At 51.8% G+C, this 25,039-nt stretch overlaps 1 protein-coding gene across 1 annotated transcript in view; it reads right to left on the bottom strand.

Moving 5' to 3' along the window:
* The window catches only part of MXRA5 (matrix remodeling associated 5), a 36,927-nt gene extending 13,201 nt beyond the window's left edge, over window positions 1–23,726 (bottom strand). The window contains exons 1-5 of the mRNA XM_075999586.1: window positions 23,091–23,726; window positions 20,475–20,690; window positions 11,322–11,451; window positions 10,588–10,978; window positions 1,291–6,285 (exon numbers count right to left, since the gene is read on the bottom strand). Of these exons, the coding sequence (XP_075855701.1) occupies window positions 1,291–6,285; window positions 10,588–10,978; window positions 11,322–11,451; window positions 20,475–20,690; window positions 23,091–23,137 (5,779 nt within the window). The 5' untranslated portion in view covers window positions 23,138–23,726. The remainder of the gene's footprint in view (window positions 1–1,290; window positions 6,286–10,587; window positions 10,979–11,321; window positions 11,452–20,474; window positions 20,691–23,090) is intronic.
* Between the last annotated feature and the right edge of the window lie 1,313 nt (window positions 23,727–25,039).

A 25,039-nucleotide genomic window follows, 5' to 3' on the forward strand; every position in this document is an offset into this window, starting at 1 on the left:
AATAATTTCCCAAGGCTCAGAGCTTCTGGGAGACTCTAGAACTCTTCTGAAATTAGAGAGACAAACCTGAGCAAGCAAAGCACAGGTTTGCTAAGTGCTAGCCGCAAAATCTTCCTTGTATTGTCCAAATAGAAACAACACACACACACACACACACACACACAAACACACATACAAGCCCTCTGATCAGAAGCCAGGGATGAAGGACCTAATTGTGTTGAGAGAGAGGAAAGGGATAGTTTTTCAGGGATGATGTGACTCTCAGCTTTTATTCTCGTTTATTAGTAGTCCCTAAAAATTGTTTTGCCATTCAGACCAAGTGGACGATCCATTTGTGAAGAAGAATGCTCTTTGGGCACCCCAAGTTTCCAAGTACACACCTCTGTGTCCTTCCAAAATTTCTCTGTTGAAGCCCTCACCCCCCCCCCCCAGGAACTGAGAACATGACTGCTTTTGGAGGTAGCATTTTCAAATTGATAATCAAGGTAAACTGAGGCCACTAGGGTGGGCCCTGATCCAACAGGACTGGTGTCCCTATAAGCAGAGGACACAGGCACAGAGGGACGGCCCCATGAGGACACAGGGAGGAGACGGCATCTACACGCCCAGGAGAGAGGACCCAGGAGGAAGCAGCCCTGAGACACCTGGATCTCAGAGACTTCCAGCCTCCAGGACATGAGAGATTAAATGCCGGTGGTTTAAGCTGCCTGGTCTGTGAAACTTTGCTGTGGCCATCTGAACAGACTCATATACCCATCTCTCTAGGTTCAAGCTTAGAAGATTCGTGCTTAGAAGATTAGAAGCTGATCTCTGGCCAAGCTGGGTTTACCTTTGCAAGCCAGAAGAAGGGCAGAGGGGATCTACAGACTTCCCCTCCTATCTATTCTGCGCCAACGTAGGTGGCTGAAGACTTTCGTGCAGGATGCAACTGAGGAAAATTTGAGAGGGTCCTGTTATGGAATATCCCAAAGCCTGAGTTATTATTCCATGTCCACAGGACCTATTAGATGCTTCCATGGCTTCATCAAAACCTCACATCCATTCTAACTCCTCACTTCCTGTCCCTGGAAGCATATAGAGGAAGATGCTTGGATCTAAGTTCTCAGGTGTCTCCTCCCCAAATTTATCTATAGAAGCCCTCAAAATTTAAGAGATAAACCTAAGCAAAGAGAATACAGCCTCGCTCTACCGATCCATTCTTTTTTGAGTCTCCAGTTCTGCCTGGAGTCAGACTCCGGTCACCTCCTCCCACATAGAATCTGGGTCAAATGCAGATGCGTGCACACCTACCTGTGGAAACCTTGGTCCATGTAACGAAGGGCTTGGGGTTCCCCGTCGCCTCACACGGGAACGTGGCATCTGTCTCTGCGGTGACAGACACAGTCTGTGGGGACTTGGTGATGATCTGGGGCTTTTCCCCGGGGGTCCAGAATTTGGACGCAGGGGGTCCTCCTGCAAAGAGCTTCGAGCTACTATGATGGAAGCTTCCAGAGGACTGAACAGAAGACGTCACGAAGGGGACGGAGCTTCGGGTGGGGAAAACCAGTGGGGTGTTCTGTGCGTGAGTGGAGGGTGACGCCACGGTCCGGGGAGGCTGCAGCTGTGGAGGGGCGGGAGGACCAAAGTCCAGGTGGAAGGTGCTCTGGGAATGTATCCTGTTGTAGGGACCCAGGTTGACTATCCTCTCCCGCGTCACCGGGGCAGGAGGGGTGGATGTCGGGGGCTTCACGGCGACCCCCAGCTGTGGGAAAGAGAGTGTCCTGTTGATAAAGAAAGGAAGCCTTCCGCTGGAGTAATGAGGAGCTCTTGAATTTGGAAGCCTACCAGCTGGGATTCTGGGCTCGGGAAGGTTATTATTCCCAAACACCTTGGAGTAGCCGTTGAGTTGGTCAGTCCACTTGGTAAACATGTTGGGCTTGGACACGTGCAAGGGAACAGGAATTGTTGCCGTCGATAATTTGGGAGTGGAAAAGAGCTTGCTCCCTGGCAAAGCCCTGGAAGGAGACGTGGTTATTTGCGGTTTGCTGGTCAAATGCCGGGAAGGCTGTAACGTTACGAAATACCTAAAGGAGCTTTGTGTGGCCGTATCGGGTGGCCGAAGGGTTCCCCGTGGTGGGATAGGTTTGGCAGGGACTCCGGCTGGTTGGTAGGAGGCATGGGCTCCCCCAACTTGGTGGGGACTCTCTGGGCTGCGTGGGAGACTGTTGTTGTTGCTCGTACTGTCAGATGCTTCCTCTCCCAGCTCTTGCTTTGGAGACAAGTCAGATGCGTCCTGTTTGGAAGAAGTGGTCGATGACTCATTTGGCCTCACTGTGGGCTGGGTCCCTTCCTTGCTCACTGGGGGTGCTTTGGTCTCTGGATTCCCCGCGTAATTCAAGACAGCATTTTCCTTGGCATCTGTAGAAGCTGGAGATGTTCTTGAGCTAGTAAGTGCCGGCTGAGTGGCGGTTTGTGCCCAAGTCACAAGGGTCGCGGGTGGGATCAGGGAGGTTGGCTTCTCCCTGGGAGCAGCAGTCGGGATGTGATTCTGGGATCCAGTTCCGGTGTGGATGGCAGCCACAGTGGTTCCGGGACGTTCCCGCCCGTGGGTGGTTGTTTCTGCCTGACTTGAAGGCAACTCTACTTCCATGCTTGCTAGAGCAGTCGAAGCAGCAACTTCCTGTTGTCGAGATGGAGTTGAGGTTGTTGTAGCAGAAGGTGGAGACACGGAAACCAAATCCCCATCGTCTAGCTCCTTCAAGAGGGGAGGATCTGGAAGGTTTTCTCTAGAACCTGTAACAGGGGTGTCTGTCTGCAGCTGCCCAGTCTGGGCTGTCTTTGGGGGATTCCAGCTCAGAGTTCCTGGAAACCCTGTAGGACCGGAGTCTTCCTCAGTGTAGACTTCTTCCACAGTGGAGACCAAGGAGCCAGAAGTTGGTATGACACTAATGATCGCCTCACCGGGGACCAAAGTGTCAGTTTTATAGTCTCTGACATCTGTGACATCATCATCCTTAATTTCTTCTCCATCTGATACAGGTTTAGACGTGACCGGGGGCGTCTCTCGGACGTTATGGTGAGATGAAGGTACTTTTGTGGTGGTTGTCATGGAATCTCCCACTCTAGATTCTTCATACAAATCCTCATTTCTCAGAGGAATAGTTCTGGGCAAAGGTGTAGTCTCTGAAGTGGGAGCAACGACATTTTTGTATTTATTTTCCGGAGAAGGGCTAGGCTTGGACGTGGACGCTCTCCAGCTCACCGTCGAAGTGGTAGGGTGATGTTTGTTTGGTCTCTTCCTATGTTTCCTTCTTGGGGTTCCCTTGGAGACAGGCTCTGGGTTCTTCTCCACTTCCAACCGTTTTGAGATACTAGCTGGGTCACCAGCCTGAGCCATAGGGACCAGGGAACTCCCCGCTTGGTCGGGAATCTTAATTTCGGATCCTTGAGTTGCCCGAGCAGAAAACGTCTCTGCCGGGGCAAAAGTCGTCGGTGGGGTTTGCTTATGCCGGTGGCGGGCTTTCTGGGGGCGTGATCTCCTCCTCCCGTTGGATCTTCTTGGAGAAGGGTGAGTGGGCATTGCGGGTGGTGTGGTGGCATCTTGTCTTGGTGTCACCATGGCTGCTGTGGTGGCATCTCTGTCCAATATGGTGCCAGGCATGGTTTCCCCGGGCCGATTGGGAGACGGGAGATTGCTCTTCTCACCCACTAAGGAATCCAGTGGAATGATGGATCTGATGTCTTGCCACCCACCCTCAGAACTCCTGGAGTTCGTGGGGTCTCTCCCTAGCATATCTCCCTCCTGTGGTGTGTGGGACGTCTCCTCTACACCCTTTTCAATCAGTGGGGTGCCTTGAGTGCTTCCACTGCTTTTCACAGGCCGGATGTTGTCTGTGAGTCCTTGGAGATGCAACTGGCCCGGGACCTCCGGCTCCCCTACAGCGGAATCTTCAAACGTCTCCAGCGAGCCGAGGTCGGTAACCCACGCGGCGGGGGTCGTAGCAAAGCGTGCAGAGGCTGGTTCTCTCGTCTTGTCCTCACCCGGCTGCGGATACGTCTCTAGTTCTGGGTCGAAGTATTGCATCGCCTCAGACTCGGCCAAAGAGACAGCACGCAGCGGGGGCTCGTACTCATTCAACGTGGGCTCCATCGTGGACCCGGCGTCTCCTGTGGTCCAGCTCCCTGTTGCTGTCTCTTCGTGGATGGGCTCTCCGGAGACGGCGTCCAGGGTGTGGAGAGCAGAAGAGGACTCGTAAGGGTCAGACATCAGTGTCGGGGCCTCGACCCACTTCGTGTCAGTTTCCGTGGGAGACATCTCCTCCACCTTCTCAGAAAATGCACCATCGATGACTTCTTCTTCCACTGGCGAGCCTGTCACTTGGGGGCCGGCAGGAACGGCTCCATGGCTGTCATATTCTGGTGCCATGCTGGGTGAGGACATGGTCCCCAGCGCCTGCTCTTCCTCCCCAAATGGAGACATATCTGCTGAGGATTCCTTGGCATCCGTTGCTGTCTCCATGGGGGATGAGGGAGGAGGAGGGACCACCGGGGAAGGAGGTGTTGCTTCTAGACTCACGGGTGGAGGAGTAGTGGTTTTAACGACCTGGGGCACTTGTGTCCCCTTGGGGAGATTTTTCCCACGGACCCTGGCTAGAATATCAGCCCAGCGCTCAGGATTGATCTGCTTGTTCGCCACGTTTATCCTGCGCCTGGACTCGAACGCCCTGCGCCCCTCTGCGACATTGCTCTCCGGTTCTTTCTCTGGATGCTTCCAGGCTTTCAGCTTTCTTCTCCCCTTCTTGGATTTCTTGTCCCCCGCGCTGGCCTCCTCCTTTGCTTTGAGGGACGCCTCTTGGTCCTTCTCTTGTAGGGTCCTCCTGGAAGAGCCATCCTCGTCCCCTAGCCCTGAGGCCCCTTCATCCTCCACGACGTCCTCCCTCCCTCTGGGAAGAGCTTTGGCATCCGGGCGCCTGCCTTTCTTGGATGACCTTGCGGACCCTTTCCGACTGACGGTGACCTCCACGGAGAATTGGTCTGCCCCTTGCTGGTTGATGGCCACGCACCTGTAGTAGCCGCCGTCGCCGACTTGGACCCTCGGGATGGAAAGAGTTCCATCGGCCAACATGTACGCGTGGGAGGTGTTGGCCAGCTCGTGAACGATCCTTTTCCCAGGAAGAATCCAGCTGAGGTGTGCCTCCGGTACTGCCAGGGCGCGGCAAGGCAGCATCACCGGCTCCCCCGGGTTCTTGGCGATGGTCACTGTGTCCCTCTCGGGGGGCGGGGAGGAGGGAGGCTGCACCAGCACCCTGTAGGTGATCTGGTCCGTTTCATCTCTCACCTGAGCAATGCACCGATACAAACCAGAGTCAGACTGCTGCGTGGACCTTACCCTCAGCCAGCCGCTGCTGAGGACGGAGAACCTGCCATCCTGGCCGTCCGTGGGTGCTTTCAGGACGGAGCCGTCGGGAAGCACCCAGAAGATGGATGGGCTCTCGGAAGCCTTCACGTTGCAGCTCAGCTGGCACGACATGCCTTCCAGCACCGTCTGAGCCCTTTGCACGGCCCCGCCCGGCTCGATCATCACCCAGCTTCTGCTCCGAGCCTGCGCCGCCGTGTCTTTGGCGGACAGGGTCTGAGAGTGCTGTGCGTAGTAGGACAGCAGCACCTTTCTGGCTGTGCTCTGGCGGCGGTTCAGCTGGATTTCTATGGAGGGCTGCATGACCCACTCCGGCTCCGCAAGAATTTGGGCTCTGACCCCCGTGTAGTACAGGGCGTCGTCATCCGCGCCCTGCCTGTACTGGTAGCTCGCTCCGGGCTCTCTGCTCAGCAGGGCTTCCCGCCGGAGCTTCACGGGGACCTCGCTGTAGTACGCTATCAGTTTCCACAGCTTTTCGTAGTTTTCCCGCGTCATGGGGCACTCGAAGTCCAAGGCGACCGTTGCGTTTACGTCGATCTCCGGAGGATCCGTTTGGTTCAGTTGAATCCTGTGCACACCGATGGGCTTCCGGATGCCGCAGAGCAAGTTCACTGTGTTCCCGTGCTCGTCGGTCATGTTCAAGGAGATGTTCCACGGGTGCAGCTGGAAGCCCTCCAGGGCCACCTGGCTGTCGCCGCCCTCCTCCTGCCCCTGCCCCTGCTCCAGATCTCGGCTGCCGTTGCGTCTCAGGGGAGACTCTATGGAGGGCTTCAGACAGGCGACGTCCCTCAGCGTGTGGAGCTCCTGCTTGTGCAGCTTCCTGGGAGCGGCGCACGCGGCGCAGAGCTGACCGCCTTCGTACGCTTTGTCCTTCTTGCACTTCAGAATCCCTGAAACACATCGGCAAACAGACACTCCGTAAGCGCAGGAGCCAAAGGACGCTGCGATTTCCCGCCTGGCCACCCGCACGCCCTCCATCGCATCATGAAGGGATCCCAGGCTCGAGGTGTCTCGACTTTGAGTGGCAGTTTTAGCCCGGCGTGCTAGCGTAACTAACCGGTGTTTTATGATTGGTCACCTATCATAATAAACACTCATAGAGGGTGGGTTTTTTTTGCAATATTTCTAAGTTAAAAAAAAAAAAAAACACCCAACTTCATTCATATACATTGCATAGTTGACCTTACATGAAAGTCCGGGAGAATGGACATAAGTAATTGCAACCTGTGAAAATATTTCCAGGTGGAAGGAAGAAACTTTGATGGGAATCCCATCATACCTATCTTTTTATTATTTTTTGTCCTTTTGCTATATATATATATATTTTTTTTTTTTCATTACAGACAGTATTCACTTTGGGGGTTTATGTTTTACTCTTAGAATCCTCCTGAATTCTTTGCATCCTTTTTGGATGCTTGGTCTGGTTCCCTGCCTCCTCTTTCTCTGCCCAACTCATTGCGTTTTGATTTTTTTGTGACTTTTCTCATTTCCTTTTGGTGGCCCCAGACACCTTCCATCAGCCTGGGATGACTACCCTGTGCACTTCTCCCAGCCAAGGCCATCCTCAGTTCCACACCCCATTGTCTATTTGATGTGCCTGTTTGGGTATCACAAAGGCTCTTTGAACTGACATCTACAGAAAAAAAAAATTATGTTCTCTCGCTGCCCGAAACCTAGACTTCTCATGCCTTCTCTACACCCATAAATGGAGCCACAATCTTTCCACTTGGGGGGCAACGTAAAGACTGGTGGAAGCTCTTTCTGACAGTCCTCTTGGAATCTGCCCATATCATTCCATTCCCCCTTGGATGGAAGCCAGTCAAACTGCCTTATCCATGACTCGAAGAGTTATAAAGCCCCTGACTGGCTTCACTATTTATTCCTTTGCCACCGTGATAACAGTTTTCCATGTGACTTTCGGAGTAGACAGCTCAAATTGCAAATAGGATTGTTTTGCACACCTCTCCCTACGTACACACAAACACACACACACACACCACATACACATATGCACATACCTGCACACAACTGCATAGGCATGCACATACAAAGACATGCACACGTATCTCCCCTAGACATTGGCAGAGATGGTTCTCTACCTGCCAGAGCTCCACAGTTCCAATTCTACAGTGTCCTGTTGCTTCCGAGAGAAAGCTATGTAGATGCAGTTTCAGCCTCCCTTGCACCCACTGGGGTGTGGGGACTGGGCCCTCCCAATGCGGTGTGAGTGGACTGGCCTGTGTGTTTCTGGAGAAGACCCTTCACAAGAGGATGTACCTTCATCCTTCCCACATTCCTTGCGTGGTCACGTGACTCCAAGGCCAAATTTAAGGTGGAGCCAGAGGTGCACACAGCTGGGTCCCTGAATCAATCCATTGGAGGGAAACCACTTGTATGTACCGTGTTTCCCCGAAAAGAAGACCTACCCATAAAATAAGTCCTGGCAGGATGTCTAAGCATGTGCACAGTAGAAGCCCCACCCCGAAAATCAGCCCTAGTGACGGGCGTGGCTGCGCAGCGCATCTGCACAACCCGTGCATTTTGGTCTTGGAGCGGGAAAGAAGACGAGCAGCCCTTCTCATCTGCCCCATCATGGCAGCGACTATCCCAGAGGTGACCGGAAGCCTGGCCTGCAAGAGGTGGTGATTTGGGTGAATAATTCATTGGATAAAACCACTGACAGTGTTGTTGCCAATGCACTCCGAGCAGGTTACATGGATAAGAGCTGCTCATTTAATGAGAGCTCTATCGCTCGACATAAGAGATCGGGGCCAATGGTTCTAAAGGAAATAGAGTCTCGAGACATTCAGGATGGAATTCGGGGTTTGGAGAGTGATGATGATGTTCCAGAAGAAGACGACTTAACTATATTTGAATAAATATAGATTATTGTACCGTACTTAAAAAAATAACACACCCCCTGAAAATAAGCCATGGGGTGTCTTCTTAAGGAAAAATAAAGAGGAGACCCTGTCTTATTTGGGGGGAAACACGGTGATTTTGATATGAGGCAGGTGTTTGGAAGCTCCTAGCTAGGCACGGGCTGAAGAGTCTAGCAGGAAGCCGAGGTTGGCGAGACCACTCACTCCGAGCAGGGAGCCCTGCGGGGAAGCTAGGAAGGCTGAGAAGAGGCCAGCGCCGGGCACGTCTAGCAGAAAATGCTCCTGGCAGGAGACTCAGCAATTCCAGCGATGCTGAGTTGGAAATAAGTTTGGAAGGTGCCAGGAGCAGAAGGGGGAACGGTGTGGCTGGATGTGGGTGACTAGAAGGAGAAGGGGACTAGCACATGGTGGGAATGTGTGAGGGGAGACAGGTGTAAGGACCACTGTGTGGGACCTTCTTGGAAAGAGAGTGCGTGTCATCCTGAGAGCAAGGGAAGCTGGCGGGGGTCTATGCAGGGGTGTGGCATGGCCGGATGCGTGCTCTGAAGTTTGTTCCCACTGAGTTGTAGAGAGTGGATGGAACGGGGGGGCCAGCAAGGATGTGGGGAGACCTGGAGAGAATGTTCCACCCTCCCACCAGAGAGAGAGAAGTAAGGAGCCTGCTGGGAGAAGGGAGTTAAGCAATTAGATCCAGGACATGGTAGACCCACTGGGGTCTGAGGGTAGGAGAGGGGTTGCAAGGTGGGGCCTAGGGAAAGGGGGGAAGGAAGGAAGGAAGGAAGGAAGGAAGGAAGGAAGGAAGGAGGGAGGGAGGGAGGGAGGGAGGGAGGGAAGGAGGGAAGGAAGGAGGGAAGGAAGGAAGGAAGGAAGGAAGGAAGGAAGGAAGGAAGGAAGGAAGGAAGGAAGGAGGGAGGGAAGTCAGGCGGGAGGGAAGGAAAGAAGGAAGGAGGGAAGGAAGGAAGGAAGGAAGGAAGGAAGGAAGGAAGGAAGGAAGGAAGGAAGGAAAGAGGGAGGGAAGTCAGGTGGGAGGGAAGGAAGGAAGGAGGGAAGGAAAGAAAGAAGGAAGGAAGGAAAAAAGGAAGGAAGGAGGGAAGGAAGGAAGGGAGAGAGGGAGGGAGGGAGGGAGGGAGGAAGGAAGGAAGGAAGGAAGGAAGGAAGGAAGGAAGGAAGGAAGGAAGGAGGGAAGGAAGGAAGGAAGGAAGGAGGGAAGGGAAAAAAGGAAGGAAGGAGGGAAGGAAGGAAGGAAGGAAAGAAGGAAGGGAGGGAAAAAAGGAAGGAAGGAGGGAAGGAAGGGAAAAAAGGAAGGAAGGAGGGAAGGGAAAAAATGAAGAAAGGAGGGAAGGAAGGAAGGAAGGAAGGAAGGAAGGAAGGAAGGAAGGAAGGAAGGAAGGAAGGAAGGGAGAGAGGGAGGGAGGGAGGAAAGAAGGAAGGAAGGAAGGGAGGGAGGGAAGGAAGGGAAAAAAGGAAGGAAGGAGGGAAGGAAGGGAAAAAAGGAAGAAAGGAGAGAAGGGAAAAAAGGAAGGAAGGAGGGAAGGAAGGAAGGGAGGGAGGGAGGAAGGGAGGGAGGGAGGAAAGAAGGAAGGAATGAAGGAAGGAAGGAAGGGAAGGAAGGAAGGGAAAAAAGGAAGGAAGGAGGGAAAGAAGGGAAAAAAGGAAGAAAGGAGGGAAGGGAAAAAAGGAAGGAAGGAAGGAAGGAAGGAAGGAAGGAAGGAAGGAAGGAAGGAAGGAAGGAAGGAAGGAAGGAAGGAAGGAAGGGAGAGAAAGATCTTCCTTATTTTGAACCACAGTCCGGTCTTGCATCTTCTCCACACACATCCCGGCGGTTGTCATTGATCTCTGGATCAACACCAAGTCTCTCTCCTCTGTCCATGAAAGACTAATCTCGGAGCCGGCCCAAGCCTGCCCTTTTCCAAGCATCCCCTGACACCTCCTCACACACAGGACGTGGATTCCTAGCCCTTCCCCATCCCGGCTCCCCACCCGGAGCCCAAGGTTGGACGCCACACCCCCGACATCCAAGTCACGACAACCCGAGTCAGCGCCTCGCTTGTAACCGGCTGCGTCATCATGACCTCGTTGCGTTGTATTTTACCGAGGGGCCACGTGCATTAGCGTGTGCAATGCGGATGTCTTGACGTGGAAGCGTCCACTTGTCACGTGCGAGTTCCCACCTTACTGATCGGGGTGCATTCGTTTCACTCCAGGCAAGATAAGCAAAGCAACCTGAGAACCTTTTGGAGAACAACAGACGGTCTCCGCGGAGGCAAGAGGGTGTGCAACTGGGAGCCGTGTGCCCTCTTCTCATCTTACCTTTGGACCTGGCGTCCCATCCCAGGAACCACCTCATGTCGCAGCCACAGGCCCAAGGGTTCCCGTGCAGGTAGAGGTTCTCCAGCAGGGGCATGTTCCCGAGCATGCCGGCGGGCAGCGCGCGGAGCCGGTTGTCTGCTAGGTAGAGGTGCCGCACGGTGGAGAGGCGGAAGTAGCCCAGGAAGGAGAAGGTGGAGAAGGTGCCGGGGTGCAGCTGCTGCAGCAGGTTGCCTTCCAGGTGCAGCAGCCGCAGGGAGGTCAGGCCGCTGAACGCCTGCGGGTGGATGAACTCGATCCTGTTGTGGTCCACGTGCAGCCTCAGCAGGCTGGACAGGCCCTGCAGCGTGCGCGCTGAGATCGCCCGCAGCTTGTTGTAGCTGAACTTGAAAACCTGCGCACACAGGCAGACGGGGAGGGGGGGAAAAGACAAATCCCTTCTGTAGTTTAGAAAGCCCACGGTGAACGACAGGAACCAGCGCAAAGGGCTGGAACCGCATGGCATTAGGCTTGCTTTTCGTGCAAAAAAAATAGTCATTTTATAGATCATTGGGGAGAATTATAGAGTTCCTGTGGGTTTTTTTTTCTATTTGATTTCAGCATATCTACTAAGTGAAACGTCCCAAGAATAGAGTTTATTATTATTATTATTATTATTATTATTATTATTATTATTGTGGATCGTAGAGGATGCAAAAATAAGCAATGCTCATCGTAACGTGGCAGCCGGGGTTTACCTGCAGGGAGGTGAGATCTCTCAGAGCTCCATCCGGGATGCTTGGGATCTCGTTGCCGTGAATCATGAGGAGCTCCAGCTTGCTCAGCCCTGCAAATGAGGTTTCGGACAGGGCCTGTATGCTATTAAACCTGCAAAAAAAGTAATAATAATAATCAGAAAGAGAAACAGCAGACCCTTAAGTCCCACATGGGAAGGATTGATTCCCCAGCCTGCCCTTAAGTTAGCAATATTGTGATTCTCGGGTTGCATGGGGGTCATTCCCAGAGAACATTCATCCCTTGGGTCCTTCTCTGTCTCTCTGGAGTCAAAAGAAAATGACGCATATCTATCAGTCTTCCTTCAGCTGCGGAACATTCACGGAGAATTTCGGCTTGGAGTGTGCTAATGTCAACGGGAGGCTAAGTAGGACGCACGTAGAATCCCAAATGAGGCTGTCCCCGTAAGGCTCCTTGTTGGAATCTGTTTTGAAGCGGCAACATTATGAGTGACACTCGGCCAGCAGGGATGGCAGAAATCTCAGCAGCAGAGAGAGCTTGGCATGGATGTATCCAGAAACGGAAGCGTTCGGGGTCAAATCAAAGCCCTGACCTGCCAGACACCAACACCCCCATTTCACAACAAGCACAAGGTTGCCGCGCCCGGCGGACCGTGTCTCGAATGTGGTTTGTAAACATGCTGGGTTCTCTTTTTCCGTTTCTGTTGTTGCATCAACATCAGTCGAGATGGTTTCTTAGCCAGCTTGGAAATTAGTCCTGATGCACGACCAGCCCCACAGGTGATCTCCGGAGAACGGATTGCAGGATGAATGGAGAATCCCACTCGATACCATGTTTCCCTGAAAATAAGACAGGGTCTTCTATTGATTTTTCCTCAAGAAGACACCCTAGGGCTTATTTTCAGGGGATGTGTCATTTTTTTTTTAAGTACGGTACAACCATCTACATTGATTCAAACAGAGTGAAGTCGTCTTCTTCTGGAACATCATCCTCACTCTCCAGACCCCGAATCCCATCCTGAATGTCTTGCGACTCTGTTTCCTTTAGAGCCACCGGCCCCGATCTCCCCTGTGGAGCACTAGAGCTCTCACGGGGCGGATGAGAAGGGCTGCTCGTGTTCTTTCCCGCTCCGCGACGACACGCACGGGTTGTGCAGATGCGCTGCATAGCCACGCCCGTCACTAGGGCTGATTTTCGGGGTGGGGCTTCTACTGCACACATGCTTAGACATCCTGCTAGGGCTTGTTTTATGGGGAGGGCTTCTTTTCGGGGAAACATGGTACTACCTCATGTCAGTGGTTCTGCCGGGAGATATCTCATCTAGCTTGATGTGACTGGCCATTGTTCCTTGGCACCTAAATAAAAGGAAGTCGACCCGTACAGAATGCAGGTGCACAGCTCAACATAGCAGATGTCCAGCTTTCTTGTAAACCCACATGTTCCTAAACCCAGACCCTAATGACAAAGACGTTAGAAACACCTAACTGGGTGTTAACTGTCCTAAGAGCCAGGCTTTAGAAAGCACCTTTCATCTACAATGTCCCGAGTGCAAGAAATTTAAATTTATCATCTCCACCACCAAAAGCATTCGCCTGGATTGCTTCAAACCCTTCAAAGACCTATTTTCATAATTGCATGGATAGATGTAAGACCAAGTAATGCAAAGAAAACATCACAGGGCGTTACATTCACCCCACCTTGTTAGGATAATATTGTGTGGATTCAAAACGGTGTCTGGGGAAGATGCCTTAAAAGATGATTCTATTTCCCTGCGAGTCATTTTGACTCATGTAGTCAAAGAACAATTACATAGAGAGCTTCCCTCTTCTGGGTTATACGACATTCTCCACGCTTCCTTGGTGTGTTAGCGTGTTCTCAGCCGAGTGGCTGCTGTATTTAATAACACTGAGAGGAAACTTTCAAAAGACCTGGGCTCACAGCTAAGTGTAGACATGCCTTGGATTCCATGGCAGGTTGGAGACTTAGCTGGAGTTGAGCTCTGTCCTCTGCAATTCACTTTTCAAACTCGATCATCACTTCAATCCCGTGAGGCAGGCACGTCCCGCTAAACTGTCCACAGCAGAAACCGAGGTTCAGAACATTTGCAAATGTTTCAAGGTCACATTGCAAATCAGCCGGGGAAAGAGAGTTGAACCGGGGTGTGTCCGATTCCAAAGTGTGTATTTTTTTCCCCGTTGCTTAGTGCTATTTAGGTCTTGTTAAAACAGGACAGGGGCTAAAAATTCCTGCAAAAAAAAAAACACGACCCCTACAACATCCTCATTATACAGGAAGGGAAGCTCCCGAAAGACTCGGAGCAGCGTGCAAGAACACACACAGTCGCAACAGGTAAGACATCCACACAGCCCGAGAGCAAAGCTTCCACTTGCATTCACCTGCCATTCACTGAAGGCAGGAGAAGCAATAAACGCTTGACCCCGCATTTTACTCGGTAAGTTCAAACAAACGGAAATCACGGTGCAAAAACTCCCCCAGAGGTAATGTTGCAAAGACTAGTAAACCCAAGGGAATGAGGTTTGTTTTGTGATATTAGAGGTATGACCTCCTCGGTGCACGAAACATTTGAGTAGGAGAAGAAAGAGACACCCCAAAAATGAGCTCAGTTTATCCTGCAGAGTCTAATGTAGACGTTGACCACAGCAAGGTGGGTTGAGGACCTGGGGTCCCAGTTTTCAAGTCTGCCTTCTTATCTGCTAGAGATGAGACAGAACCTCGGAAAAGGCTCATGGTTTGAGGCCAGACTCGCTCACCGCTGCCTCCTGGCTATGCCAGAGAAGTTCCTTAACTTTCTGGAAGCTCACATCCCTCATGAGTAATGCTGCTGATAATTCTATCTTCAGAGGACCGTGTGTGAGTTCGATGACATAATGTCTACAGCCCCCGCAGACGTCACCTCTTGTCGAGGACTGCGGCCGAGTTTCTGGAAGGAATGCCGTGTCTACGGAAAAGCAGCTCGTAAGGAGATTGGAAGGGCGTTCACACCCAAATCGAGACATGACTGGAAAAAGAGGCAGTGCAAAGCAGCAACTAAAATGTACGTAGGCGAGGAGATCACATGAGTAGTATACTCTAGGACAAAAAGGTGTTTGATGACAAAGTAGATATTCACAAGTTCAAAAAAACGACATGATAAAACAAAAATAATAGGAGTCAACATGGCCATTCAATAATTCTTCTTGGAAACACACCCAAAAAACCCACGTTCAGAACGGATAAAACGAAGCGTCAGGCGTGGTTAACGACCCTCTCACGTTGCCGTTTCTATTTTTGACGGAAGCCCTTGATTCTTTCTGCTTATTTAAAAACACACCCACACGTGATCTAGCCCGTAATGGGAGGCAAATACACTTTTGCAGAGTGGATTTGCTGACGGCCCTCTCAGAATAGTGCAAAGACTTTTCTTTGAGTGCAATACTAACTAGGAGTCATTGTGTAACACACAGGAGGGTGCAGCAAGGTCAGTCCGAAACCGTGTCTCAGAGGAGCCTGCAGCAGGTGAGCAGAAGTCTAACGGACACCGTCTCTAATTCGCCTTTTGAGTCTATTTTGCAAGATGATCATGCAGCTGCAATGACCACTGCTCAAGATGCACCGCTGAAAAGAGAATGAAGCAATGACACTTGAGGATGAACCTAGAAACATCATGTCACGCCAGAGAAGCCAGTTGCTCAAGTCACATAACTCTTATGACTCCATTGGTAAGAAATGTCCCCCGACAGCCAAATTCACAGCGACGGAAAACAAAGTGCCGGTCCCCACAGGCTGGCGTTGGGGAGAGAAGGAATGGAAAGTGACCCCCTAGTGGGTATGGGGTCTGCTTTCGGAGGGATCCAAATGTCTGGGAGCCAGGTAGATGCAGAAAAGCACGAGTATCCTAAATGCCCCTGAACCTCAGACCCTAAAAGAGTGAATGTCGTGCCACTGGCATGTTACGGCAACGAAAAAAAATATGCAAAAGCAATGTACAGGTCAATGTTGCACGTGTGTTCCAGGGTGCAGTCAGCTCTACACACTAGCGGCAGTACTATCAGAGATGCAGAGATACACAGGAAACTAAGGCAGGTGTGTCGTGTAAGCTTGCCCCAGCACGCAGTGGTGTTTGGTGTGAGTCATGCACTCATGGATTCCTTCTGCAATGCGGTCGGAGCTACCGTTTGGACTTCCAGTGTCTGCCAATCACTGCTCTTCTGGGCAGGTCAAGAAAACAGGTCAAGGGCTCAGCTCTCTTGGCGAAAAAGACAAGCAAAGAGATAAAAAGGAGGGAATCGATAATTCTAGATAGCAGCAAATTTCAGAAAGCAATGATTAAGGACCAAGACAGAAAGTGGAGAAGGCTACCTGTAGTCCAATGACCAGGGCACAGGGAGTTTTGGGGGAGGTGACATTAGACGTAGGACTTAAGTCTCAAAGAGGTGCCGTTGTGTGCACCCAGCTTGCGGCAGGGCAATCTCAATACAGATTTCCGGTGTTTTATGCAAAAGTTCACCCCTCTGTTTATTGGCCCTGATTAGGGGCTTGGTTTTGGTGCCACCTTGGAGGTTTACTGCGTGCTAGTCTATCACTGTGACTTAAAGTCACTGGAAAAACTCCACTCTCTTTTTCTTAAATCTACGTTCCAAGATGCCTACTTTTATTTACAGACGTGAATCCTTGATCCACTTGGGCTTTGCTTTGACATTTTAGCAGGACATTCCATGGTGGACCGTCGGTGAGCTCTCTAAGTCACTCTGCTACCTGCCTTAAGGTCGGGAGCGATTGGCTACCTCTCTGCTCCTTGGACTTGCCAAGCTTGGCCACGTCAGGGCATGCTCACTCGAATCGTCCTGTGCCGAGTCTTCCAGCCAGAGTTCTGAAGCTGGAACATGCCCAGCAGAGGACATTCAGCAATGTCTGGGGACATGTTTGGTTGTCACAGCTGGAGCAGGCTGCAAGTGGCTTCCAGTGGTGCCGGCCGGGGACACTGCTCAACACCCTACAATGCATGGGACGGACACCACAGCCAAGAGCGATTCAGTCCTGAAGGTCAAGATTGCTGAGATTTGGAAGGTCTGCCTCGGCATGGACAGATAAGAGTTTGTCTGTCTCTGTCATCTCTACCTATCTAACTGTCTGTCATCCATCCATCTATCCATCCACCCATCTACAGCACTGGGTCTCAACCAGGGCTGAGTTTACCCCTAGGGGGACATTTGGCAACATCTCTAGACATTGTTGGTTATCACAAGTCTGGAAGGAGGTGCCACTTTGCAAGGCATAGGACGGCCCCACAGAACAAAGAAGAACTATCCTTGGATAAACGGCGCCCCAAATGCCCACGGTGCTGAGCTGGGGAAACCCTGCTCTGCACCCAGACGTCAGTGGGCGAAGCACTTCCTCACCTGTTTATCGTTATTTGGGGTTCTGCCACTCAATCTGTCTGGATCGGTGAACACACCGAAGTGGGTAGCTACCAGCATCAACAGTTTCTCCCGTTTCTTGGAAGCTGAGGCTCGTCTAGATGTGGCAAGCAACGGGGAGGATGGTGTCGGCTGTCAGTAGAGGAAGAGACGACAGGTGGTGGAACTGAGAATGATGAACCTGGAGGAAGGGCTTTTGCTTAGACGGGAGGGAGACCGTTTGCTGAGATGGGGAGGGCTGAGACAGACCGGGGGTGTGGGAGCCCATGCAAAGCTGTGTGATGTTGCAGATTTGTGTGACAAGCAGAGGTGAGAACAGAGGTCTGGACCGAGACGGGGACCCGTGCCGTGCATTCGGGAGATGTTGGCCACCCAACGCGTGGAGCAGAGCCCTGGGAGCAAATGCCGTCCCCCAAGGGCAGCCCGCGTGGGTGAGGAGGAGCAGACATCCCAGAAGGAGGAGGCAGCTCTGCAGAGACGGAAGAGATGGGGCTCAAAGACCCGATCTCGACCACGAGTCACAAAGAGCTGGCTGTTCCCCAGCGCACGTTAGTGTGACGGTGTGTGCTGCGTTCTCCTGTCTTTGTCTACAAAATGTCTTAGGTTGTATTTGATGGCCGACTAGCACGGTGGATGCCAAGGTGGAAAGGAAGGGAAAATGGCCAGAGAACAGGAACAGAGGAAAAGTACCGGCTAAATCGTCTCCGTACCTGAATACATCACCCAGTTAAGTCCAGCTCCCAAGGTCTGGGATGGGACCACATCAGCTCAAAGACCTATATCACTTTATCATCTTCCTGATGCTTGTTTTTAAGAGAACTTAGAGAGCCACAGGAGTGGATGCTGTTGGAATGGGGAGACTATTCTAAGACAGACAGAAGCCTAGGTTACCCCTTGAATGTTGAGTGGAGGAGAAATTTTCTTTCCTCTCTGTGCCCCGGGGGAATGCACAAGTTCCCTTTGCATCCTTCTACAAACCTGTAGGAAATTGGCATGGCGCTCAGAAAAAAGAAGAATCTAACTGCAGAGATTACCTGGGTAAACCCCAGTTCTGCAACTTCCTGGCCACCTGGCTTACATTGCAGAGAATGTTGATCACCTGTTGATGGGCAGTTGCTGATGCCATAGCAAGCTCAGCGAAATGTGTACGTCAGACAGTATTTGCAAAATTGCGTCAAAGGTACCAGCGAGTACCTTTCGGCCAGGCAGAATTTAAAATAAAATAGATGATATGAGTACCGGAGAGGTTCCAGAAAGATGTCACTAAAAGGAGACTTTTAATCAAAGGGGGAAAAAAAGAATCTTTGAAAGTCTGTAAATCAGACACTTAAGTGGACGTTATTTTTGTTTGTTTGTTTGTTTCCTCGATGAAAATATTTGGATAGACATTCTCAGAAAATCTTGGAGCTTGTCCAAGCAGGAAAAAGCAGTGAAGACAGAGAGCCCTCCAGACAGCTGTGTGCGAATAGAAAGTTTTGTTACCATTCGGCCAACAATCCTCATTCCTTGAGAGCCTTACAAAACCCTCCAAGTTGCTAAAAGACAAATCAGACCTTGAGTTTTTTATCTGTTACACACTGCACTTGCTTTGCTTCCCCCCCCCCCAAAAAAATGCACAATGCCAGCCTCATCCTCTATTTAGATATTGATTTTTCAGAAACAGTGCTGTGATATTATGAGTAATGAAAAAAGTAGCATATCGATTCGTGTTCCAAACTGAGACAAAAAGAAGTCACAGATTTCATGCAATGACGTGATTCCCTAGGGTTTTACATTTTTTCTTTTCTTTTTGGTATCACACAAAAGCATCTCAAGATATCACTGGTACCAACAGGGAAAAAGAAGCATTGTGACACCTTTGTTTTATTCCCTGGGGCGAAGTCTTTAGAGCACCGTGCAATTCATTGTCTTTATTGTGAGTTGCTTAAGTGAAACCGTTGGAGATTACGTTCTAGTTTAGAGGTTGGTTAAGTTTTTGCACTTAACCAAAATACTTTTGTTTAAAGATAGCTGGCAAGAGAAACATCCCAGAAACTGTATACAAGATGCAAAGCTCTCCAAAGGTAAGCCTTATTGGAGTCGCAAGTCTAAAGCTATCAAACAAGCAGCCCTGTCATTGGGGAAGACGAGTGCAGAAAATGACTCATCTATCATTAGCTAGCTACAACCTGACAGCCTGTGCCCAACACACAACACAGGCACGCAAACCTCCTGCCCAGGAAGCACACCGAGAAACAATTTTCTGCACCATGCCATTCCCTCACTTTTTCTGAGGCTCCACTAAAGCTTGTCTGGCAGGAACTCCCGGCCGTGCAGCCTGCCAACGGGCTGGGTCTGAGGGATTATGTGGCTGATCCCAGCAAGTGGGACCATGTGTTAAAACGGTTCATGCAAACAAAAAGCAAAAATAACAGCACCTAGACAGAGCCACCTTGCACCCCGACAGGTGCAAGAAAAAAAGAGCAATTGTAGGTGAAGCTCTATTTTCCGCTCTGCATAAACCACATCCTTCCGTGATTCAAATGGACTTTGGCTCCTCTTCCATTTTTTTCTCACTCCCATTGGACAAGAAGCCTGTCTTGATAAATTGTGAGATTGTAAAAAGGAAAACTGGCTTATTATGTATCAATATTTCCTTCCTCCGCCAAAGTCAACTCGTTTTTCCCGGCGAGCTATCAGCAGTGGGTTTGGATTTTCAGACAGTCAAATCGTAAAGTTTCCCAAGATTTCATTGAGGAATCTGTTCAGTGGTCTATTGCCACAGATTGGGGAAGCTTCCATCTGTTGATATGAACTTGTCATTCTCTTATTCAACCACCAGACTTTATAGTCAACAGATGCAAGATTTTTTTTTTTTTTTTGTAAACTCTGTGTTGTAGGACGTCCAGACTCATTAACAATTATTTGATCATAGACTCACGTTTGGCCCTTTTGTTTTATTAAAACATCCTGGCAGCTGATACGTGTCAAACACTAATTGAATTCATTCTTTTCTGGATGGTGGAAAAATCACTAATCCATATTTCTGAAGAACTCCAAATGATTGTGGACTACCAAAACTGCACATGAGCGCCTGAAGTTCATAGCAACTAACATTTATGTACAGTCAACACTTGTGTGCATAAAATGAAATGAAGACATAAAATCATATTGCGAATGCTGCATAAAAATATACCTTTTTGTGAAAAAAAATTAATATTTTAAGCAGGCAAAACCCCAAAGAACTCTTTTATTTCATAAAAGTCACAAAGCCAGATGAGTTAGAAAATGCCACAGGTGATCTACTTATTCGTTTTAATATTTTATCAAGTCTCTTGCTATGTACTTAAATAAGTAAATAACAGTTTCTGAAACCTCTCTCTTTAAACAGCCCTCCTGTATTTAAGGATGTGTCATAGGCATTCGAGTCCACAACATAGTGAAGAAATGCTATTTATTATATCAAGGCGATTTCTCTACAAACTAAAGCTGTTCCTAACTCTCTGTTCATATAGACCTTGTAGCGGTTGCATCTGATGGAATAATATTCAGATAATCGTCTAAGAGGGCTGCATCTAGTATCTTTAAAAGATGTTCCCCTCCAATCTCCCAATCTGGAGGTCCCCTAATGCCAGAACAGAGAGACTGCATGGGGGAAACACATTTCACATGACGTTAAGTAGATGCACGCACAAGTCCCCAAACCAAAATGAGGCATGAGCGCGCTAGCAGAGAGGTAGAAATGAACGAAGTACAGACCCCAGATTGATCCTTTCCACGTCTTTGGAGATCCCAGCGGGCACAGAGGCCAAGGACCGGAAGGTGCAGTGGACCTCGCTGGGAACATAGCAGGCGCAGGGGTGTGGACAGGCCCGCGCCGCGGGAGGCTGGCCCCAGAGCAGGATCAGGACCACGGAGAGCGCCCCCCAGGGAGCTGGCGTGGGCATCTTGCCGGGGCGTCTAGTCATCGGATACCTGGCGTGGAACAGCAAAACGGGATGCGTTTATTATCCTCGGGTAGCACCGGCTGACTCGTTTTTTAGCCACTTTTATTTGAATTGTGCATCGTTTGAGCTGTCTTGAAGCTTCCCAAGACTTCAAGTCGTGTATCGTACCGATGCTTACAACAGGTCAGTTAAGAAAGGCGAAACTCTTATTTCTTTTTCACCTTTCCCAAGTCACTTTAATGATTATCATACAATGCAGCCTTCCTGCTTCACTGGCATACTAAGATTTGGAAATCCCACTGTTTTGCGCTCAGCAAGCATGAATATGCACACATGTACATACATCTAAATATCTACCCATATCTAGATAGATCAAGACAGAGAAGAAGAGAAAGGAGGAGGAGGAGAGATATCTATGTTTCTATAGTAATAAAGAATTAAAAGTTACATTTTGGCCTCGAATGACAAGGACCCTGTGCCCGCCTTCTGACTTCAAGATTGTTCTTTTCTGAGCACCAAAGGAGGCAAGAAAGGGTTCAAGTTTATCTGCCTCACCCCTTTCCATAAAAGGATTTGTTCTGTAAAATTTGGATTCGGTCAAAAGGCCACCTGTGGCCTTAAGACTGCAGGTTATGCACCGCTAGACAAGAGTGAGTTATTATCTATCGTATATATCTGGGTTATAAAAAAAAAAAACAACTTTTCAAGAAAGTCTTTTATGATCAGGAGTATTTTCATCCTTTAATGACAGTCCTCAAAGTTTCCGTTCCAAAATGTATCCCACTATTTGTGGGTCTGTTTACTATCCTTATTTATTTACTTTTGTCTTGGAAGAGCCAACACGGGTATGTTGGCACAGCCTGGTTGCTTATCCGGGAGGAACTCTTCTGTAAACACGACCATTAAATAAAGAGAAAGGAATTGCCTAATAAAATGTGTTCAGGGAAACAGAAAAGATCAAACTAATCACTTAAGGGGGGAAAGAAAAAAAAAAGAAATGCTTAGATAAATGTTAGACGGCATCAGTAGTACCTAGTTTAGAACAACGGTGGTTTTTCTCATGCATTGGGCATGCCTGCGTCGTCTAACAATTTTGTCACCGCTCGGGTGAAGTTTACTTAAAAAAATAGCGATGCAAATGGAAAACAACGGAGAAGCCTGCCGGTTTGTCCCGGTTCTGCTGCTGAGGAACTGCAGCCGGCTCAGGGAAGAAGAGGTCAACATGCCAAGCCCGCGGCTGCTCCATCCGCCCTTTCAATGCCCTGGATGGAGCAGGTCATTCCCTTATTCCTGTGCGCGCGGCCCGCCTTGCAGCCGCCCGGTGAAGAATGGACAGTGCGCAGGGCAGCTTTGCAGAAAGCAAGCGGGGCTCCACCTCAGAGCGCTGCAGCGGAGGAGTTCCCTGGCTCGCCCGGGCTTTCCCCGCCTCTGCCTGCGCGCCCGACCTCGCGCTGGGCGGCTTCCAGGGGCATCCGGGCCAGCGCCCCGCGCCCTGCGCCTGCGGGGCGGACTTGGCCCAGGCGGCCCGGGATGGCCCCCCTGCCTCGGCGCTCTGGCCAGCCTCCCACGCTGGCATACCCCGCGTCGGAGACCCCAGGGAACTCGCCCCGGAGAAGAACCCTATTCCCAGGGGACGCGGGGGCCCACGTCTTTGCACAGCCCTGCGCCAGCAAGAGCGCCGGGGCCAGCCTGCCTGAGAACCCGGGGAGGGGGAAGCCGGGGCGGGAGCGCGAAGCAGCGAGCAGCTGCCTACTCGCCCTGGGGCGGACAACCTGGAACAGCCCTGCGCCCCTGGCCGGCTTCCAGAGCCCTCTGGGTCGCGCTGACCCGGCTGCGCGGAGAATGGCGCTCTTGGGACTCGTCCATCAAACCCCTGCTCCCTCCAAGAGTGACCTTTCCGCCTTCCGCAGGGCTCAGTTCACTCTAGGGGTTCGGTCGCCCCCTCTTCTAGGGAAAACGTGGGAAAGAAGAGGAGGGAGGGGAGACTGGTGTAACCCGAGCCCAAGGAACTTGCAGAGAGCCCCCTCAACTGTCCTTTTCCGAACAGACTGCAAGAGCAGAGTGGGCTTCACTTCGGGGTCCCCGTGGGCTGTGCGCTAGAAACAAGGGTTGGGCAGGGTGGGCAGGACCCAGAGAGACCGAGGCATGGGGGGCGCGCTGCTGACCAGGACGGAAAAAGAGAAGAGTGGAGCGCTAATTAGACCTATTCCAAGCCTCCTCCTCCTGCAAGACTCATTCCATGAGCTTCCCTTCCTGAACCTAACCGACCTCTCAGCTACTTAATATAGTGCCCAGGGAACAGTGCCATTCGTCCCCCGGCCCTCAGCGCACCAGGCGTCCCCCGGGGCACCCCTCCACTCCCTTCAGCCCCTGCAGGCTAAGCCAGTGCCTCCCACCCCTGGGCGCCCTGGCCACCGTCGGTCCTCACCTGCCCTTTGGAAGCCGCGACCCACGGGAACGGTGCGCCGGGAGCATCCGCGTGGCCCGGGCGCGCGAGTCACGGCTGGGAGTCCGCCGGGGCCATGGCCCTTCCGGGGCCGGGGGCGAGACAGCTCGGCTTCCCAGCGCGGCACAGCCAGCCGGCGCCCTTTTATTCGCGTCGTCGAGAGGCTTCCCCGAGTCCACGCCTCGGCCCACCCCCACCCTGCCCCACCCCGGGGAGACGGGGCGCGGGCCCGAGCCAAGGGACCCTGGCCGCGCCGCTGTGCGCTCAGCCTTCCTCTCGCCTCTTCTTCATTGCTCCGGGTCCCGGGTGGGCATGCGTCGCCCACAGCCGCTGGGAGGGCCGCGGGGGGCCGCGTGCAGACAACTTTGGGAAGGCGCGATCTTTGTCCGAGAAAAAGTCCGGGGACCACGGAGGGGAAGGGGCGACGTGGGAGCCACTGAGGAAAGTCCGCCGCGCTGGGAGAGCGCCCTGCCTTGCCGAGCTGGGAACCTTTTCTTCCCCTCCAGGGGAGAGAGAAGGAGCCGGGCTTGCGCTTCTCCGGGCCAGACGGAGTTTTCTCTGGCAGCGGCTCCCCGCCCGGGCGCAGGCGAGCGCGCGCGGCCCCGCCGGCATCCCGCGAGCTGCAGGCCCGGCTGCAACGTGAGCCCCGCGCCACGCCCTCCCGCCTCCCTCCCGGCCGCGGTTCTCCCGCCAGGCTCCGGCAGCCTCGGGAGGGGGCAGGGCGAGGGCGGGGAGCTCTGCAGGGCCTCACGGAGCTGGCTGTGCGAAGTGGGAACGACCTGAGCGCGCGCGCGGACCAGACAGGCGAGAAGTAGGGGGGGGGGTCCCCGCGCCAAGGAGCGAGGGGAGGAAAAGGAGGTCGTTCCGGCTTCTAGGTGGAATCCGACCACCGGAGAAAAGTGGGGAGGGATTTCGGGAGGCCAGCCTACCAGCAGAGCAGACCTGGGGCAAAGAGAGGGGACAGGGACACCCGCTGTGCGGGGAAGAAACAAGCGGTGTCCACGCGCCAGGAAAGGAGCCACTCAAGCCAGGGGCTTTAGGAGGAGGAAGGAAAGGAAGAAGGAGAACATGAGTTGTTTCCCATAGCTGTGGTGTGTTCGCCTCCTCGGCTCCTCCCCAAAAGCGCGGTAGGAGGTCGTCACCGTCTGCCCTGTGCCCCTAGGCTGGTGTCTATACTGCGGGTATTTGGGGAACAGCCATCCCTACACCGGGACTCTCTTCTCCTGTGACTTCACTTTTCAGCATGTGTGGACACAGTTGGCCTTTAGGTATGCCGTTTCTTGGCATGCCCAAAACATGCATAGATCAAACCACCAAAATAAGGGAGTTAAAACAGTGCACCTCCAGAACATCTGTTGACCTTGGTAATCGGTTACCATCCACCTGGTTGCCACTGCTTCCTTCTCCACCCAAGCCCCAGCCGACCACCGAAGCTTTCAGGGCTGGTGTCCTATCCAACAGGGGTGCCACACCCTGGTCCCCTGAGGCTGCCCAGGGCGTCTTGCATCTGCTGACAGGCCTGACTTGTCAAGAACTGGTAGCAGATCCCCCGGTTTTTTGTGTTGTTTTCCCTGCCACTGTTTTTGACAAACTTCTCCTCTACCCTGGTCCTATCACATTTCCTTACATCCAAGCTCACTGCTAACGTGTCCTTTTACCTGCACTGTGGGCCGTCACTTACCTTGCTAGTTGAGACGTGGTTTCTATCACAGAACTTGGCATATGCCAGGTGTTCAATGGGAGGAATGAATGAATGCGTATGTAAGTGAGTGAGTGAGTGAGTGAGTGAATGAGTGAGCAGCTTCAGTTCTATTAAGAAATGTATAGGCCGGGTGCGGTGGCTCCCGCCTGTAATCCTAGCACTCTGGGAGGCCGAGGCAGGTGGATCGCTCAAAGTTAGCAGTTGGAAACCAGCCTGAGCAAGAGCAAGA

This window comes from Microcebus murinus, chromosome X (genome assembly GCF_040939455.1).
Source record: "Microcebus murinus isolate Inina chromosome X, M.murinus_Inina_mat1.0, whole genome shotgun sequence".
NCBI classification, from domain to species: Eukaryota; Metazoa; Chordata; class Mammalia; order Primates; family Cheirogaleidae; genus Microcebus; species Microcebus murinus.